The sequence below is a fragment of the Pundamilia nyererei genome, unplaced genomic scaffold, assembly GCF_000239375.1.
Source record: "Pundamilia nyererei isolate P.nyererei 1_Seehausen unplaced genomic scaffold, PunNye1.0 scaffold00049, whole genome shotgun sequence".
Taxonomy (NCBI): Eukaryota; Metazoa; Chordata; class Actinopteri; order Cichliformes; family Cichlidae; genus Pundamilia; species Pundamilia nyererei.
In genome coordinates this window covers 1,761,128-1,781,853 of record NW_005187450.1, presented here as the reverse complement: position 1 = coordinate 1,781,853, position 20,726 = coordinate 1,761,128, and the positions used below count along the sequence as shown (strand labels likewise).

General features: G+C 40.0%; 1 protein-coding gene across 4 annotated transcripts in view; it reads left to right on the top strand.

Annotated features, from left to right (window-relative positions):
- LOC102199659 (band 4.1-like protein 1) overlaps window positions 1–20,726 on the top strand; it is a 47,996-nt gene that overhangs the window by 1,997 nt on the left and 25,273 nt on the right. For all 4 annotated transcript variants that reach the window (XR_001290373.1, XM_013910829.1, XM_013910828.1 and 1 more), the window contains exons 2-3: window positions 13,862–13,950; window positions 14,233–14,382. Coding sequence is in view for 3 of the 4 variants with exons in the window: in XM_013910829.1 (XP_013766283.1) it covers window positions 13,879–13,950; window positions 14,233–14,382 (222 nt within the window). In the remaining variant the exon portion in view is untranslated. The remainder of the gene's footprint in view (window positions 1–13,861; window positions 13,951–14,232; window positions 14,383–20,726) is intronic.

The following is a 20,726-nucleotide window of genomic DNA, read 5'->3' as shown; positions in this document are numbered from 1 at the left end:
CACACACACACACACACACACACACCCTTTTAGGTCATCATGTGATAGACTGACGGGAAACACCTTCGTATGTGTCTTTTTATGCACCTAAATTCAGCAAGAGTGCTTGTTTAGACTAGCACACATTGATGCAATTCTCCCTTGAGTCCTATTTTAAGTCATCCTATGATCGATTTGTAATAGCTCATTGAAGCATAGCCAGTGGTCTTTTCACAGCCAACGGGGAATTCTCCACAGGATAAACTCATATTGCTTCGAAGTAACAGGAGCTTTCAAAGACTTATTACGGATAACAAGCAGCATGTTATAAGCTGTCACTGTATTATCATCACAAATGATGTGCGACAGTAGACAATGCCCGATCTAGGAAGACATCACATCATTTGTTTTTCTTTTGGAGATCCCTCCTTTAACAATTGGTTGCACAGTTTGACACAGGTACAAAAAAATCAATAATCATCATAATAATCTTAGAACCTGCATAAATGCATTTTCTGAGGTAAAGCATTGTAACTTCTAAAACCTAACAGACACTGTAAAGGTAATTCAGTTCAGTTCAATTTTATCTATATAGCACCAAGTCGCAACAAGTCACCCCAAAGTGATTTATATTGTAAGGTAAAGATCTACAATGAGCAAGCACCTGGTGACAGTGGGAAGGAAAAACTCCCTTTTAACAGGAAGAAGCCTCTGGCAGAACCAGGCTTAGGGAGGGGCTTTGACCTGCTAGGAGTGAGGGGAGGGAGACGAGACAAAAGAAACACTTGCAGAGAGCCAGAGTTTAGTAATAATGATTAAGTACAGAGTGGGGTATGAAGACAAAGAGAGTGAAAAGAGGTGAAGAAGAAATGCTCAGTGAAACATGTGATGTTCACAGCAACCTAGGCCTGTAGGGGGGTTTTAGGATCACCTGATCCAGCTCTAACCATACGCTTCATCAATAACAAAAGCTTCAAGTTTAATCTTAAAAGTAGAGTGGCTTGCTCGATTTTGCTTGGGCTGAAAAAGTGCTGTACAGCTTTATTATAATCATGAAAGTGAATTTTCAAACTACTCATAAAGACAGACATTTATTTTGAGGTATGATCAGATGAGAAGCTTGAAGACCTATGACATGTACTGAGAATACCATGTTGCCATTTACAGTGTATTGAAAGCCATAAAATAATCACTTTAACAGCCGCATTGTATATCACATTTGATATGGTTAGATCAGATTTGTAAAGCAAAAATATTCTCTTCCCCAAGGGTGTAACACGATTAAACACTAGTCTAACTTATTTCTGTGTCTTGTATGATCAAACACAAACATAATCCCTCCAAAGCGATACACTGCCATATATCTACATCTTGTTCGGCTGACCTCCTGTGTTCACGACAGGCATTTGAATGCAGACTACAAGCCTGACATCCAACTTGAAACTGTTGGTCATCCTCTTCCACCCACCACTTCAGCATGCCTACCTCTACACGAGCTGTCACAATCTTGAGCTCAGTGCCATGTGATGGTTCACCTCTTCTTCCCTCTCACGCATTGTGTATGTGTCAACTAGCAAAATAATGCCTACGGGCTGTTCTCTCATTTTTTTGTCATTTTCTTTATCTTATTTTGATACGCTTGACAGACGATGTTAGGCTAGGGTTCCCATGGTAACTGAATTTTAAACAGGCACGCCTGATGCCTCAGTGTTAACTATCGTTAGTGGAGACACGCTCCTTTGTGGTCAATTAGGAAAAAAAAGATTGTGCTGTGTACAGCGTGGTGCCTGTCATTTTCCTGTGACAGTGAAGAATGAAGCTGTGTCTTGTTTTTATCCGTTTAACCTTTTTAGTAAAGGTTGCTAAAATACACGTGAATACATGAAATGGGGGAAAGATTTAATTTGGGTGGTGAAGGGGCTACATGCGTATGGATTGAGTTGCTCATAATTAAATAATTACTTTATTCAGAACTGTATTCATCACGATGCCCACACTGCTTAATTATACGGAAGGTAAACATAATGAACATACTCACAGGAATACCTACAGCATATGAAGTCATGCACTCAGCAACCTGGGAAAACAATCAGCTTCTCTGCTGACCTATCCCTCTAGGAGCAACAGTCAGTATTTCTGGTGAAAGCAGTCAATATCTGGAATAGTGGATAATGGATACTGAGGCGCAGACTTCCAATTTTGTCAACCAGCCATTGTTTACTAAAAAAGGTATTTAAAAAAAATAATAATAGAAAGATGAAGATCCAGTTTGCATTTTGGCAATTAGACTTTAAGTATAAAACAAAAACCAAGTACGTTCCTGCAGATCTGCATACAACATATAGTCATGTGAAAATGAAAGTTTTCACAAGACTCCATTCAATTATGTGGAAAAACTAAGCACACCCCTACTGCTTTCATAGGAATTCAGAGGGTAAGTAGCACCCTGGCATGGCACTTTATAAAACTGATATATCAGCAAGTGTGAACATCTCTATAAAAACTGTTCTTTGGTCCTGACCTCTTGAGGTGGGCACTAACACAGTGCTGCAGTCTTCCCAGAAGCAGACATCCCAGCAAATTCGCTCCAGACAGTTAGATCACGCAGTTTTATAGGAACTGCATAAAACAGTTCCTGCAATTCAGGTTCTGCAGGCCTCTGTTAGCATGTTAATGTAAAAAAGTTAATGACAGCACAAATGGAAAAAGAGAAAAAGATTAACAACTATGTCTTGCTTGGAAGATTTGCCAAGAGCCTCTTTTCTCTAAAAAGAACATGGAAGTTCTGCTTAGGTTTGTAAACTTGCATCTGGACAAACCACAAGATTTTGGAAGAATGTCCTTTGAACAGACGAGACCAAAGTAGAGATGTTTGGGCAGAACGCACAGGCGCCGTTTTTGGTGAAAACCAAACACGGCGCCTGTGTATCAGCACAAACACCTCATACCAGCTGTCAAGCATGGTGTTAGAGGTTTGATGATTCGGACTTATTTTGCAGCCACATGAATTGGGCAACTTAAGTTGACCAAGAACAACTCTGTAGACCAAAATGTTCCAGAGCCAGAAGTGAGGCCATCTGTTCAACAGCTAAAGCTTGGCTTGTATCGCTTCACGGAGGAGGACAATGATCCAGTATTTAATGGTCCAGTCAAGGTCCAGGAGAGCTGTGCATAAACAAATGCCCACAAACCTCAATGAACTGAAGCAATGTTGTAAGAGAGAGGGGGACAAAATACTTCCAAAATGATGTGCGAGACTGATAAAGACAGGAAAATTATTGTTTGCGTATATTTTGGCGTCTGTTAAGTGCAGAGAAGATAGGAAAGCTAGGGAGAGATAACAAGGGGAGGTACACAGCAAATGGGATCAGGTCAGATTTGAACCCAGTTCTTTGCATTAGCCTTACAGGAGATGGGTCACCTGCTCAACCTAGTGAGCTAAACTGGCAGCCTCTCAAGTGACTACTTCAAGTTTTTGCTGCCAAATGTGGTTCTAAAAGCTACTAAATCATGGGGTGTACTTAGTTTTTCATAGGACTGCATAGAGGGCTGTGAAAGCTTTATTTTCCACATAACTGTATATCTTCAGTGGAGGTGTGTTATCAGTTGAGAGATCCAGCATTACTGTCAATTTAGAGGGAGTAAATGATATGCTGCTAAAAAACGAGCTATTTCATACTCTACACATTCTGTAGAAAGCTACATAAAAATGATACGTAGAGTCTGCAATCTTCCTTTCTCTGTCTTGTTGTGAATGTGAACCAGGGCAGCATGCTTGATTGTTTGGACAATTTGTATGAATCAATGGGATGTCAACATGCCTAACAGTAGGTGTCACCTACATAAGCATCTGTTCAGTCATGTTTTTTTTTTTCAAAATAATGTTTATCTAGTAGGTTAGCAAGAAATATTTTATTCCTGTTCTAGGAATTCAAACAGCGTTTGACCTTAAAACTATTCCCAAGTTATGTTAAGTACATTGACCTCCTTTACTGAGTATACATAAGAGTACATATTAGTGTTGAATGGTAGGCGGTGCCTGTTTTACTCATGTAAACTGATTAATCTCTAAGCTAGTCATCGCATAAATCAAATGATGCATTTTGACAGCTCATTTTGAGAGATTTCCCTGCTTGATTTGTTTTAATCAGCGAGGATTAACTTTACAGTGACCCGCCCCAAACCCCCTGCTCTAATAATTTTGCTACGCACATTCGCCACCTTCTTTGACTCCAAGTGATAATGAAGCACACACAGATGAGTTTCCAATCACACAGTCTGTCTTTTTGCATCAGCTCGAGAAAGTGGAACTCTGCACTGAAGCACAGCATCTGTGCTAAACCCTGTAATTCCCTTTGTTAACTCTTCCCAAAAGAGAGTGCTTATGCTATGTAGATGCAGGTAGCATCACTCCCTCTGGGCTTGCTTTCTCTTTGGGAGGATGAACTTGCTGCCTCATTGATTTGGATGTCGTATCATTTATCTCGGCTGTGGTGTGACATGATTTGCAGCAGACTTAACAGTCGTGCTACGCAATCTGCCTCCAAGACTGCTGAGTGCCAAAGGTTTGGAGAATGTGTGTATGTGGTTTCTCCTGAACAAGGACATCTTGCCACTCCCTCTTTCCCAACCCCCACTGTCCTATACCTGGTTTCCCAGAGCCAGCCTCTGCCCTTAAGGATTGATGGACTGGCTGTGTATGCCATTAGAAGAGAGCCACTGATTATAAAGCCGAGATGTGGAGGGAGCAGCTTGGAAAAAAAAAAAAGGCGAAGCTCAGTGAGGAATGAACGGTGATTGGGTAATACAGTGGGTGGCTTCTCTGGATTCCTGTGTAGATACAGTACTTTAGTTTATGCTACTACAGTGCATATTTTTTACAAGTGAGTGTGTAGATGCACATTGTTAACATAAAAGGCAGTTATATTGTGGGTACACTGTTCATTATACAGTACACGAGGAAGCATAGAGAGTTTTTTTTTTTTTTTTTTTTTTTTAAAGCATGCAAAACGTATTTTATTTTATAAATGGTCTAGCAGCTGGAGGCATTTTCTACACGGTAAAAATTACCGAGCTTCTTGTGGCTAAGTAATGATTTCCAGATCTAAATATGTAAAAAGAAAAAAGAAAGATGTATGAACTCATGTTTCCTTACAGCCAGACCACTAACATGGACATCACCTAAATTAAATACGAAGTCCATAAACCCAACAGAGAAGTAACAGTGGGGTGTCACTTTTATTTTCCAAGAATCCTCACGCTATTAGCTGCAGGTGTGTCACCATGGTGAATTACCGGTCCCTCTGCACGGGTGACATCTAATAATAAGCACTGAGTGGTTTGCTGTTGTTGTTTGTTTTTTTGTTTTTTTTGGGGGGGGAGGGTTTACCTCCAAAAAAGTGCCAGAAAACCATTAAGCTAGCAGCACAATCCAGTTTACTCCCTGAGGATTTCTTGCACACTTGAACAAAAGAAGAGACCTGAATTCATATTAATAGGCGAGAAAATGTTTCTCCTAAAACACTGCACAAACAGACAGGTTGTATTTGTTTTAGCAAAATAATATTTCATCTCAACTCTAAATTGATGTATTAAAAAATGAGTTAATAACTCATATCTAACAATCAGTGAATTCAATTAATTGAAGTGTTGCCCATCCCTGCCTTTCATTTATATAATTTCTATTAATCTTTCTAGTATCTATGCAAATGTTTTCATATGTATTCTAGAAGGACATCTTTAAATGCTTTTAAGTACCACCGATGAAATTCAAGGTCAGTTTCTGTGTAGGCTGCAGGCCACATGCTACAATGCTGGAGGTTTTTTTTTCTTCTGTTTAGACAACCTTTTAAGCATCTGTGGTCAATTTTTTTTTCATGCCGCTAAATCACTGGTCTGTATGGAAACGCATTACATTTGCAAATAAGGCCGTCAGTGCAAAGAAGTAAAGTCTGAACCCCTCGGGGGATGTTGCAAGAAATGCTTGAGAGGATGGTGCATTTCTTCCAGAGACAGTGACACCGGATTTGATTAAATTGAACTGGGCGACTAGGCCTCTTTACTTATTCAAGTAGGCAGGTCTGAGCTACATATTTAAATGCTACCTTGGTCTAAAACTTGAAAAACAGAGCCGTTGGCGGCATTCAATCCGCTGTCACAGGCAAACCTTATGTTTTTGGAAGTATTTCTTATCACAGTCTATTGTTTTGGTTAAAACCACAGCATGAATTTAAAAATGTGGTTTTTTTTTTAGTACAGGATTGTGAAACTTCCTTGAGCTTCTTTGTTGCAAAAGAAAAAAAAAATCCCAAATCCCAAAACAAGTTTCTTGCAGAGCTTTGATATTGTAAGCAAAAGAAGTGCTGATGACACTGTTTGCTGCTTTTGTCACTGATTTGTTCACACACTAGACTTATTTTTTCCCCAGTATACTCTGGAGGAAGGCAAACACTTGACGCTGTTAGCACATGCACAATTTCCTGACAGCATACTGTGCTTGAGAAGTGAGAGGAATCCACAAGCTGTCATTCCTGTGCTTCCCCTGCTCTGCTGTGACATATTTTTGAGACGCTATATTTGACAAATTTCTTCTGCCCATCTGCAAGTGAAGGATGGGCCTGTGGGCAACTAATGCCTGCCTGAAGACATCAGTTTTGGGGCGCTTCTAAATTGACAAGCTTTTTGAAAAACTGGCATGAAGACAAATGAACTCAGTCAGGTTGCAGTAAATGGCGCATTGTGGACATCATTTTGCCCTAGATGATCAGCCATCATGTGTTTTACTATCTGGCAATTTATCTGAGCTGCCCTGCTGCAGATGATGAGTGCTCGGACTGTCACGTTGTCTGCTTTTTGCTTCTTTTTGTTGGCGTGAAGTTAATACTCTGCAGTTTGAGACTTTTTTCAGCTGAGTGAGTTTGAAACGCTTGCAGTTGATCCAAGCATTCGCTAACACATTTGAGGTGCTCAGTAATGATTCCTGTGTGGACTGGAATGTAGCACAGAGGAAGTAGTCTCCAGAGATACAAAGACATGGTGAGTGAATTCTGTCTGTGTATGTGTACGTGGGACTGTGAAGATTGTGAGTTTGACTGTGTGAATTTTGCTTGTCTGTCTTGTGAAAGAAAAGAATTTCAATAACTGACTGATAAGCTAAATGCAGCTAATCTTATTGATATGTACTGTGTTTTGGAACACATTTAAGCTGGCAGTGTTTCTTGTGCAGACAAAGCATATTTCATTTGAAGATAAGATCTTTTCTTTTTGGCAGTCAGCGCTACACTTAATCATAGATGTTAGATGTTTCTCATCTTTAATTTGTTAGCCAAAAAGAAAAAGTATTTCACAGACATGTCAAATGTGATTTAAAAAAGAAACAACAAAAGAAAAAAAAAAACACAAAAAAAACCACAGAAATGCAGAAGCAAGAACAATTAAAGTCAACTGTCTTGGACCATATATAACATCTAATGCTGTAAGAGCTACCCTTGGAGGTATTACTGAAACTGAGTTATGGTTCCCAAATTATTTGAAATTTTACTTCGAGTTAACAGTTACGAGTCAGCCGGATAAAGATGTAGCTTCATCCTTATCAGAGGATAAGGATGAAGCTACATTCTGCAAATCAAATATATAAGGTCTATAAATCAGACTCACTTTGTATTGACAACAGTAAAATGCAAATAGTATGCAACTAAACTGAATCGAAACATCCCATAGCTAATGTTTTAAGGCAAATACCTAATAATATACTGTACCTTTATGAAGGTCAACAATTCTTACTGACATTATTCACCTTTAATGGTCATTAAAATAAATATTGTTACATATTTATGTTACCTGTTAAAGTTCATAACAGTACAATTAGAAAAAGGCTGGAAGATTTGCCAGGAAAAAGCTTCTTCCCTCTAAAAAGATCCTGGCAGCTAATCTTAGGTTTGCAAAGTTGCATCTGAAAAAACCACAAGACTTCTGGAACAATGCCATTTAGACAGAAGAGACCAAAATGTGCAGCTCTACGTTAGGAGAAACCCAAACATAGCGTATCAGTGCAAACACGTAATGATGAAACTGACAGCTAGACCGGCTGAAACCAGGTCATGCAACAGGGTAGTGATAACAAGCACAGCAGCAAATCTGCAACAGAGTGGCTCAAAAAGAAAAGAATCAAAGTGTTGCAATGACCCAGTCAAAGTCCAGACCTCAACCTAATTGAAATGCTGTGATGGGACCTTAAGAGAGCTGTGCATAAACAAACCTCTGCAAACTTGCTGGTAAAGGGTTTTCTACTTGCTTTTGAAACTTGTCTTCGCCAGGCGACTAAAGACAGAAACATCAGAAGACTCATTTTAGACATTTTTAAGATTATTTTCTTTTTACACGACACTCTCAAGAGAAAGGGAATGAAAGGAAGTGTGAGATGGATTTGATGTGTTTATTATAGCAAAAACTCAAGTTACTACTAGCAGTGTAAAAAAGGTCATTATTAGTGACAAACCCATGGAGATCATTTTACCATTTTATGCTTATGTTACCTGCAGAGCTGTGGAGCTGAAGGTAAAAGCACCTCATTCTTTTTAGTGTTTGGTTGACAGGTTTATTCTGACTTTCATCACTTTTATAATGATATACAATCCAGTGTACACTGCCTGCCTTGCAAATAGCAAACGTGGTCATGAAACAGAGAGTTTTTACAGAACTTTGACAGCAAAAACTTGAAGCAATCATGTTTTGTTTTTTTTATCAGTTGCTTAAATTGTGGAGGTATTTTGGCCCACAATGTTACTTCAGTTAACGGAAGTTCGCAGACATCCATTTATGCACAGCTCTCTTAAGGTCCACCACAGCATTTGATTTAGGCTGAGGTCTGAATTTTGACTGGTCCGTTGCAACACTTACGTCCTTTGGCAGATTTGTAGTTGTGCTTGGTCTCATTGTACTGTTGCATGACCAAAGTTTAGCCAAACTTCAGGTGTCAGATTCATCTAGAATAGTATACAGAGGAATTAATAGTTGACTCAACAGCAACATGCTCATGTTCTGTGGCTGCAACAACAACAAAGCCCACATCATGACCCTTCTATCAGCAGAGGTTTGGGATAAAACAATTGTGAGACCTTGCTTCACCTTATCATGTGACCTGTTGAGATCACCTGAAGCGAGATGTGAGCGGTGTTTGAGGTGCCTGGGGAGGCAAACTGGATTGTAGATGGCAGACAGATGGTATCGTAAGAGACCCCTTCTATTCAAAGATTGCTGCTCACAGTAGACATAGATGGCCTCTTTAACTCTTCTTTCAAACCATCCGTCTCCTCTGTCGATTTTTGGGCAGAATTGAATGAGGCAAGGTCTCACAGTGCTTTTACCCGAAACCTCTGCTGATAATGATCCATGCTTTTTTTCATGCTTTGACTCATGTGATGCAGCACATAATCAATAGTGGGTCAACGACCCCCCTAAGGGACAGCTCCCACTTAGGTTTAAATACCTGGGACTCTCCACCATTTGGTTTTAGGACTAAAGAAGCTTCTCAGATGAGGGGTGAAACATCTTCAAGAAACTTGAAGATGTTCAGTCGCTTTCTTTCCAAGCTCCTTAGATTATGTCCAGACATTTTCCACCACTTTCATTGTTCCAGATGTTCCAAACCTAAGCCATACTGCCATGTTCTTTTTAGAGCAGGGGTGGGCAATTCCCGGCCTCGAGGGCCGGTGTCCTGCAGGTTTTAGATCTCACCTTGGGTCAACACACCTGAATCACATGATTAGTTCGTTACCAGGCCTCTGGAGAACTGCAGGACATGTTGAGGAGCTAATTTAGTCATTTAAATCAGCTGTGTTGGTTCAAGGACACATCTAAAACCTGCAGGGACACCGGTCCTCGAGGCCTGGAGTTGCCCACCCCTGTTTTAGAGAGAAGAGGATTTTATCCTGGTAACCATTCCAAACAACACATACTTGTGTTTTTGTACACCGTATTGATCATGTGACTTCATGGTGATGGTGTAGGATCAAGCAAATAAGGCCCCACCCACACAGGCCTAGTGTGGGTGGGGCTTCTGTGGTGCATGACCATCTGACAGCATGTGGATCATGACTAGTATTACAAAGGTGCAACATACTTTACGGCAACATTTCTCTATTTCTGTCTTGCGCTGCACATTTTCAAGTTTTACTACAAGTACACGCACAGTAGTTAGTGAGTATTTGTAAACAAACATGAAGCACTACAATTCAGACACCAGGAGGTTTTTGACACTGTACCTTCTATTGATGTGATTTCACTCAATAAGAGCCAGCAACCTCTAGGAACCACAAGCACCCATTTGGCAAATACAACATTTTTCCTTGCAGCTGGTGGTTGTATTGTCCAATACGTATTACATAAGCATAGCATGCTCTGACCTCTGCCAAAACATCTACTTTTATAGATGTGTTCACATTCGTTAATGATCATTTTAATTAGCAGTTCCTGGCTGCCTCTTACCCTCTCAGTTCCTATGAAAGCAGTAAGGGTGTAGAACTGCTCAGAGTCATGTGAAAACTTTCTTTTCCGCATGAAAAGAAAAATGGTGAAGATAATGAGGCATGTCAGTATCTGACAAGATCAGTAGTACAGTACTTTGGGCCTCTGCAACCTTAGTTAGTTGTAGGTGCAGTTGTTTGGTTAGCCTAGAAAAACATCTACATCACACCCACTTCCACAGACGTGTACCACAGTGCCCACATAATGCGAGTTTAATAGATAACTGTGGAAGCAGAGAGGAAGAGCTGTCTGGGATTATTTTAGTTGTCTGACTCAAACAAATGCTAAAATCTGCAGAACAGTGATATCTGTGAGTACTAGCGTACAGTACATTAGTTATATAACCAACATAAGCACTTTTCCATATTCACTGATTTTCTGTTTTCTTTCAGATTAATTCAGTTACATGCTGTCCAGTAAATGTTAAAGTATAAATACCACAAATTATAAATAATAAAAGGTATTTCTGTAAAGACACAAGTTATGTAAATGCAACTATTTTTGGAGGCCCTCAGTCCTGAACAATGTTTTCTGAGCTTCTGAGCTTCACCTGCGACATACTGTCACAGTTCACAAAGACGTTCCCTGATGCTCGCTGTTTGAAGTTCAAGGACCAAAGAGCCCCAGATGATTTTGCAGAGAAAGACCTTTAAAAGGAGTCTGTGTGAAGATGCTGACTGTCATTGGATTTTTGTGTGTAAGAAACAGCACCGGCTCACACCTCACACACATCTCAGCCTCCATCATCTCACTCACACAGATGATTAGGTGTGCGGAGACCAGAACTGATGTGGACTTGCAGTGATTGAATCATAAAGTGACCCAAATGAAAAAATTGATTGGCCTCACAATCATGATGTGTGTGAAATGAGCGGCCTAAAGTCTCTGACACTGATCTATTAGGATTCCTCTCAAGCTCGCTTGTGATTCACAGACACATTGTTCTGACAGCTGCCTCATGGGGATGACATTCACACTGAGTATTACAGTGGGCAGATCTGATTGGCTCACGTGAGTGGATGTACAAGTTGGATTACATTAGAAATAGATGTGAGAGTAAAACAATGGACTTGGGGATTTGAATCGTCTTCAGTTTGTTTCTGAGTACAAAACAGCAATTGAATCTTTTTTTAAAGAAGATTGTATTTCTAATAAGAAATGTCTAAGAAGCTCATCAAATAACCCTGAAGCCTCCTATTTGATTTGGAGGTGTTTGTTACATGTCATCCACCTTTCTGTCCCATATTTCCTGCCTGCACTGTCTGAACAGAATTTTTTGTTTTGTTATTTATCTGCCCGCTATGTGTATTTATGTTTGACTCTGACGTCAAGGCTTTGCATTAATATAAGTTTTACAAGGCAAATTTCACAAATATTGTAGAAAATACGTAAATCTGAACAATGATGTTGTTACCCATTAGCTATATTAAAGTTGTGTTGTGTTAACCTTGCTCACAACAAGGTTAACACGAAGAGATGACCCACACTTATACTTCGAACCAGTTTAGAAGCGCAGTGAGCTTACAGAAGTGTCTTTGGACCGGACCGTGGAAATAAAGCTGGAACTCACCGAGAACAAGTTTGAAATCAAAACCTTCCTGCTATGAGTGAAAATGCTAACCGGTGCCCTAATGAGAGTACATTTTGTAACCAATTATATTATTATTCATTAAATAAACTAATTAAAAACCTGCAGGCCCTTGAAAGTTGTGGAGATTCACTGCATAGAGCGTGTGACATCTGCAGCCGTCCAAGAGCCAGACTGCACTCCTCTTTGATCTGGCTTCATTATGCAGCGTGAGACTGACCTATCATGAAAGCTGAGATGTGCTGTGTTCGAGACTCCAGAATTGTAAACACAGAAGTGTCGTCAGGCAGCTGGTTGAGGGAAAAAATGCAAATTAGTTCCCCCACCTCTTTTTTTTTTTTTTTTTTTTTTTTTAAAGAAAAACATGCTACTGTACTGTAATACTACCACCACTTTAATGGTTTGCAAACACTTTGCTGGCCAGTATAGGACCAAATATACTTCTCTTCTGCACCTTTATACTATTTATCAGTGCTTCACATGCCTCTTTTTCACTAATCCCTATTTTTATTAACTCTACTATAACTATACTAGTAATGAATATTAACTGCTGCATATTCTGGAGTTTCTTAAGTGGGAATTGTTACATTACAGAGTAATGTATGCACTCCTTGCTTGCAACTGCCATCTTGAGATCGAAAAATTCCAGCGCGGTACTTCAAGATAAAGTATATAAAGGGTCATCCCTAATAACTCGGCAATTATCATCATGTATGTTTGAGGACAGGGGAAAGGAGGGACGTTGTTAAAACTCGGCACTGATACTGGCCCGTCGCAGTCCAAATTAGCTCAGCTTAAGAACTTAAACAGCTCGTATTTCTGTAGAAATTTTCCAATTTAATCTTCAAATTTTACCCTGCATCTAAAGCTCACATAAACCCATGACCCCGTCCTCACCTTTCAGAGAAAAGCTATAGTCTCCCTCAGGGCTTTATCTTACCTAATTCATTCTTCTTATCTGTAACACCCAATCTGAATATAAGCTATTTTCCTGTACGTCACGTGGAGAAAAAGCACTGTGCAGGAGTCAAACTGGGTATAGCACTGGTCACCTTCAAATGACAAGCTCCATCTGTCTGTAGCTCTCCCGGATATTGTAGCAGCAGTCTTGTATGTTAACTCATCTCTTGTCCTCTTTCTTGTCTCTTTTGCCTCATAACCTTTTTTCTTTGCTACTTTGTCCTGTCTCATCGTCAGACCGATATCAGTGTCCTCTTTCCCTCCTTTCACCTTATTTTCTTTCTCATTCTCCTATCACAGTGTGTCTGTTGTCCTGTGTGTTGCTGCGGGACTCTCTGGTTGATGTAATTTATGCTATCTCCTTTGCTAGCATGAGAAGGAGCGTCCTGAAGCCAAACGCTCTTCATGCAGAGTGCTCCTGTGGGAGGCTGTGAGCCAGCACTGACTGAGCTGCCCCTTTTTTATTTTTTCTCCTCCCCGTCAAGATCTCTCTGCACACAATCTAATAACCATACACATTAAAAACAATGGTCATTCTCTGCAGCCGTAAAGGATAATTAAAGATACCAAACATAGTAGCTGTCAGCTGCACAGGAAGTTGAAATGGATGCCTGTGGTTGTTCATTACACCAAAGTCCAGCTTAAGTGAAGATTCAGAATGCTCTGTGCAGTTTTGCTTACATGTCATGAGTGAAATCCATCAGGACTCTATAGGCAGTTTGGGCTTTTAATAGCAGTGAACACTTCACACTAGTTTTTGGAGCATGAAGAGATTTGATGTTGACAGAACATGTTTATATGTGGTTGCAGGACTGTAATCCATTTCTATGACAACAGAGAAGGCTTTGGCTGGGGAAATGAAGACTGCGATGGAGGGTGACGCCAGGAGAACCAATCAGGTGGGAGCACAGCTGTAGATCATTTTATTCAAGCCTCTCAATCACTCAGGGGCCTTCCGGCTTTCTCGTTGATATGCAAGGCAGTGAGCCCATCTTGCCCGTGCCACTAACTTAACATCTTAGAGCAGCGGCTCACACGACATGCATTTGATGACTGCCTCATATGATCAAATAATTTAAGTCTTTTTTTAAGGGCAAGACTAAAAATTCAAACAGTTAAATAAAAGACAAAATGCAAATTTTAAGCTCACTCACTGAGAGATAGGATTCTCCCTCTCCTAGGTTCCAGAGGACCAGGGGGATATGGACGATAACTCAGAGAAGACCCCCAGCAAAGCCTCCAAATCCCCCCAGAAAAGCTCCAAGCGGCCCAAGACTGTCCCTGTCAAAGTCACCCTACTTGATGGCTCTGACTATGAAACCGCAGTTGAGGTATGCTACTCAATTTTTATTACTGAGAAGAAAATGATACATCAGGGGGAGAAAAACCAAGCAAGTCAAATTAAAAAGAAGCCTAAATGGTAAAAATCTGTCTTTACTCAGCTTTGGTCGGTGTATCAATAGAAGCAAAACAATAATTTAGTAATGAACAAAAACACGATGGAAAAAAATCAAGACGCACATGAAGCATCTCACTTACAAATGACTCAGCCTTTCCTTTATGGAACAGATCAACTAAAAGCATCAGATTTGTAGGAAGAGATAACGAGATTGGTAATGACATTATCTGATGTTGTCCTTGCTTTAACATACAGCGTAGCAGTCTGACTGTCTGACTACACAGTCTGCCTTCAAATGCAATGATTCCCGTATTTTGGCTAAGCTGTTGTTGTTGACTCTTAATGCAGATTTGTCATAGTAGCAAAGAGGGTTCTCATACCTGCCCTTAATAGTAGTGACCTTGCTCTACTGGAATGTATCACACTCCTGTTACTTCATTTCTGCCATTTTTGCTTATTGGTGATTATCACAAATGAAAATGCTCCCACCCTCCTCTCTACTCTAAATTCTTTCTATTTTACTTAAGTCCAGAGTACTTTACTTTGATGGGCTATTTACTGCTACATATGACCTTGCTGTTGCGGTGCTCTCAGGTATTATTTGATAGGTACAAAGTTATTATCTTTTAAACTCATCTTTTCACCTTCACAGTGAAAGACACTGCTTCCTTCCTAAACTCTTAAGTATGTGTTTCACCAGCAGTAATTCTTCAAAATATGCAGAAAACGGATCAGAAAAACGCCATTTTAAAAGGTTGCTTTGCAGCGCCGTTGACATGCAGTGTGGCTGTTTTGCCGTGCTTGAAAACACACGTGCATGCGTGATTTTTGCTGTGCAAATTATATTTTTATATATATTTAAAAAGCTAGTGTTGAAAAAGAGCTCTTGACTCAGCAGACCACACTACGTTATACCTCCATAGGATTTAGTCTCCCTTGGTAATACGTGCTACTGAGTCAGGAAATGCAGCACTGTTGCTATTCTCGCTGAGAGAAGGAGGAGACGGATGGATGGAGGTGAGACAAGCTCCGCATTGTGGGGGACAAGGCTTCTGTAAATCGTGACTCAGTAGCCTTATGTGTTGGTAAATAGATGATTCTAACTCAGTGGATCCCCATCTATTTGAATTTCACATGCTTGTCATGATCAAGTGTTGCAGAAAATTAATCTGCTCGCTGACTAAACTGACTTCTGAAGGGTGTCAGAGGAGGTGTTTTACACCAGCGGGAAACCCTGGGCAGGAATCACAAAGCTGTTTGGAGCCCCACTGGCACCTGCTGCTGATCGAGTGTGGGAACGAGGTTCCTGTCACCCTCAGTCATGTCAACTGCATTCCTTTTAAAGCTTACTGCCTCCCACCTGACCTCACATATTTTACTTAAGAGAGCCAACGAGCAGAGAAATCTGTCAGAAATCCCGGTGTGGCACACACATACACAGATTTAACTCCAGCTTAACCCGTCCATCTTTCCTTCTGTCTTAGTTACGTGCATGCATACGCACACACACACATTTCTTCAGGTCATCTGGGCTGTGACACTAGAGGTAGTGGGCTTTGACAGGAAATCCATGCAGGTGACAAATGAGCGCTCTTATGTTTGACCGGGGAGAAAATGGAATGGGAGAAGGAAAGAGGAGGAGGAAAAGATGAAGAGTGGGGTGGGAAGTGTATAAAAAAGATGGAGAGGAGATAGATACTGAGGGTGCTGGTTGTATTGTTATATGGATAGGAGTGTGTGTATCTGTGTGTTAGCAGTGCATAGAAGGCAAACAGGGACAGAATGATGAATGCAGGGAGACTTCTTCTGTAATTAGAGTCACGATGTCCACCAAGCAAACCGACCGTGATAATAAAAAATAAAAAAAACCAGAGAAATAAAAGGGAAGCAATTTTAACTTCCTATTCATAGTGATGTTGACTAAGCTCAGTTATATAGTTCTGCTTTAACCAAAGCTGTACTATTAAAGCAAGAACTCCACCACCCGCTTATAACACTTCACTGCCTTCAAGATCTCAAAGCCATCTCAAACAGCTAGGTTTTGGAATAAAAATCCAGTTTTACTCAGATTTTAACCACTTAAAATTCCGCTATACAGAATACTCTCTGCTGTTCCAACCCAACAAATACTGTTAATTTTCACGGTCAACCGCATGAGATTGTGAGTTTGAAAAGCTGCTCAGGGATTGCTTTCCTGTACTCAGTGCAGTCTCTGCTGACATTTCAAGAGCTCATGCTGCTCAGATTTGCCTTGTTTTTGCATTCTCTGAATGACTGCAATATTTTTAAAAAGTCTTCCATTCAATTATCCCATACTTCCACTGTAGAAATGTACTTCTTGTTCACATTAGCGAAACTAAACTCTTATCCAAATCACTTCAATTCAATTTTTTTATAACGCCAAATCACAACAACAGTAGCCTCAAGGCTGCCTGTATCGTAAGGTAAAGACCATACAATAACACAAAGAAAACACAAAAACCCCCAACATAATATGACCTCCTATGAGCAAGTGCTTTGGTCTCAGGGAGGGGTGGCCGGTTGGGGGTGAATCTAACTTCAGAAACGTCTGGTATAAACTGTACACCTATAGTTCAGAGTTTTCGGAAAAGAGCAACTCCAAAAAGAACCATCAGCTCATGAATGTGAGGTTCATGTGGTTGACTCGGTCAAACCAAATAAAATATTCATGACAGTAGGATCAAGCTCTGCCCCTTTTAGGAAAGCTGAAAGCTCATCTGCAGTGTATTCTCCATCTTTTCTTCTAACATGGAGCGTGACACAGCCCCTCACTTGCTCTTCTAGACAGGTTGGAGTGAACTGTGGGTGGATGTCACCCACATCCACCTTTTCTCTTACCACACTCTGCATTATTAACTAATTCAGTAACAGTAAATGATGAGTAACCTTTCAGAGCTTCAAAGATATCACAGCAGCAAGAACCAAAACAAAATTGGACTTTACTTTGGTTCTTGCTCAGGTAATTTATGCAGCTGCACAGCAGCCTTGCTTAGAAGTATGAGCAGTAGTGCAGGAAGTACAGTCATTTTAGAGATGGGTAGACTTTACAGCACACAGGAGGCTCTGGAAGTGATCGTGCACTAAGAGTGTGAAGATGGCACCTCATCCTCTTCTGAGGACTCTGAGGCTGACATCGAGGAGGCTTCAGAGGTAGAAACTTTGGATGGTATTTACAGGCTAAAAAAGGAATCAGTTCAAATCTGCAGGGTGCTGCAATGTTAAGGCAGTGTGACTTTTGCATGGTTAGAAAGAGAAGTGCTGACAGCACCATGTGGGAAACCTATATGCAAAGACCACAGTCTGTCCATTTGCACCTTCTCCTGTATCTCAGCTGGAGACCCTCTTCTTTAAAAGGGGTATAATCCAAAAACTATAATTAATAGTTGCTATTTATATTTCTGGCTGAAGTAGTCTTAAACAACTGTGTGATTTAACCTCCTACGACCTGGCATCCACGTATGTGGACATCACATTGTGGGTTGTCTAGACCACAATACTAAATTTTGCTCTGCAAAGGCCTGATATCTTCTTCTCAGAAACTACACCAGGTAAAAAGATAATTCTTTGTTCTTACATTCAGGTCCCAATCAGCCCAAATAGCAAAGAGAAATTAAAAATGCATGCCATGAAAAAATTCAAGTCTCAGGAATATTACTATATAATACTTTTAAAGTATTGTGAGAAGGTGGCATTTTTGGGGGGTAGCACCTCAAATATCAATTTTTGAAAGAAAAAATCTGACACTGTACAAAAAATAAAAATGCATGAAAATTAATGTTACTGACAATCACTGACGCATCTGAAGGCCTAATAAAAATAACAATTAAAGTTAAAAAATTATTACTATATAATATTTTGAAGGTAAGGTTGAGGGTGAATTGTGGAAATTCACTTTGCATGTTTGAGAGTTCTCACATGTGATATTTGTTCAAATAAGCTGTTATATGCACAAATAAGAATTGTGTACATGTGTTTGTTACAAGAAAATGTTACATGCTGAATTAGGTTACATAACTGCTGGCAGCATGATGGTGCAGCAGATACACTGTTTCCTCACAAAGAGAAGATCCTGGGTTCGAGGCTGGTTAAAGACTTTTCTGTATGTAAGCAAAAAAAAATATCTTGCTTGTGTTCTCTCTGTGCCTGCATTGGTTCACTCCGAGTACTCCGGTTTCTTCGCCTTCCTGCCAAAGACAAACATGTCATGTTAACTGATGATGGTAAAATAGATAGATATGCACAAGTGGCCTGTTTAGGATGGACTCGACCTATGACATCTGGAATAATCTCCAGCCTTCCCCCAAACTGAAATTGGATAAGTGGAAGGAAATGGATGAATAATATTTAATTGTGCTCTTTGCTTCCCAGTTCAGCCGTATAGATTCCTTGGTGATTGTTAGAGCAATTTCAGTGCAATATAATGTGGGGGGACCACAGAATGCAGTAAGAGAAAGTTGGCGAGTGATGTTTTCACTGAAGTGCTCTATAAGGGTGCATAACCAGAGAACTGGAAATGATTATCTGGAGCTGAAAAAATGTCTGAATCCTGTCTTTAGCAGTTTTTGTTCATACCTTGTGGGGGAGAAAAGAGAAGTCTGTGTCACACATGTGTGACTTTGTAGTAACCCGCAGTGTTGTACCACTTGCTTGAACTTGAAAGACTTTCAAATACTTTCAATCTATATTATTTTGTTGCACTCACTCCACCCTCCTTCCAGGATCTTAAGGTGCAAAAATTACTTTTTATAATATTTGGCACTTTTCAAACAGTTTTATAATCTTGGCTGTGCGGCACGAAAACACTTCCACTGGAATAGTTGGAAAAATGAGCATCCAAATGGGAAAATTCATGCAAATTCCCACTCAAGTAAGAAAAACAAGATTAGAAAACTCTGAGAAGTGAGTCATACAGAAAAACATGGCAGATGGAAGGGAGTAGTTAGTTGATAGTAGGAAAATATTGATTAATGGTGCACATACTGCACAAATCATTTTTTTGCTAACATGATATTAAGTTGTAACTTTTAGCTAATGCCCACACAAAGTGTTTAGTTATTACTGTAGATTTGCTAGTGGTTATAAGGTGGAAACAGCCGACAACCCAAGCAGTAAAATACAACACTAATCAAAACCTGAGAATCTATGATGCCTTGCATCAGCTGTTAGTACTATTAGCCACACAGCAACCAATGACACCATGCTTAAGCAGAATGCTGACTGGATAAAAAGTTGTGTGGAAAATAAAAGGGAATGACAGTGAAGTGTACCATCAAGAGAAGGAAGCATGGAAAATACATAAAAGTTTTTTGGGGTTTTTTTTGGTTTTTTTATTTATGTTTCCCCGTGAAACTGTGACTGGAGTAGACACGTTCCTTACTTTCAACACTCAGTTTCACTTCAGCTCACAGACGTTTCACCTGATTAGAAGACTATCCCACATATGGGGAACGCATGGTCCACATATTTTCACCACTGCCCACTAATGATAGCACACAGCTACAACAAAAGCTCTCTGCAGCACCTATGGACTACCAACGCACTGCCATGCTGCTCGCTTAACATTAAGTATACACTTTAAATGACTGTGTTATAAAAACTTTGTTTTACATGATAAATAAAAAAGCTATAGTAACATGTTTTTCCTGTGAGGCTGTTACATTAACTTCTCTTTTACTGTTCTGCCAGTTGATTTCATGACCTTTGTTGGCACAAATTTTGCACTACAATACTGAAAATCACATTAATAGAGCATCTATTTGCCATTTCTTAGAACCACACATAATTTTAAATGTCATTTTATGCTAATAAATGGTAGTGGTGTTTTACTGGAAAAGTCTATTCTTCTTAAGACAGAAAACAAACAGAGCGTTGTAAAATCAGTAGCGATAGCTGAAGCTATACCAACTCTGGCCACATGTTTACCATTTCCCTTCAGCTTTTTGATTCCACAGTTCAATGGATTTTCTTTCTCCTTGCCAGCCATTAACCCATTCACCCAAACATGTTGCTCTTCGTGCTGTTTGCATGGGTGAAGCAATCAGCAAAGGGGATCTCTAGGATTAAGCTAAATGGCTGCTAACACAGAAAGGCCACAGAACTAGCTACAGAGATGTGATTGGATCCAATTGGAACGACAACAAAATCTCATCAAGAGCATCTGAATTGATCGCCATGCTTGGGGGGACCACCTGAGGTGTCGCAATTTCATTTTGTTGGGAAATCAAATATATGCACTAGCCGCCGCCCCTCTATCCC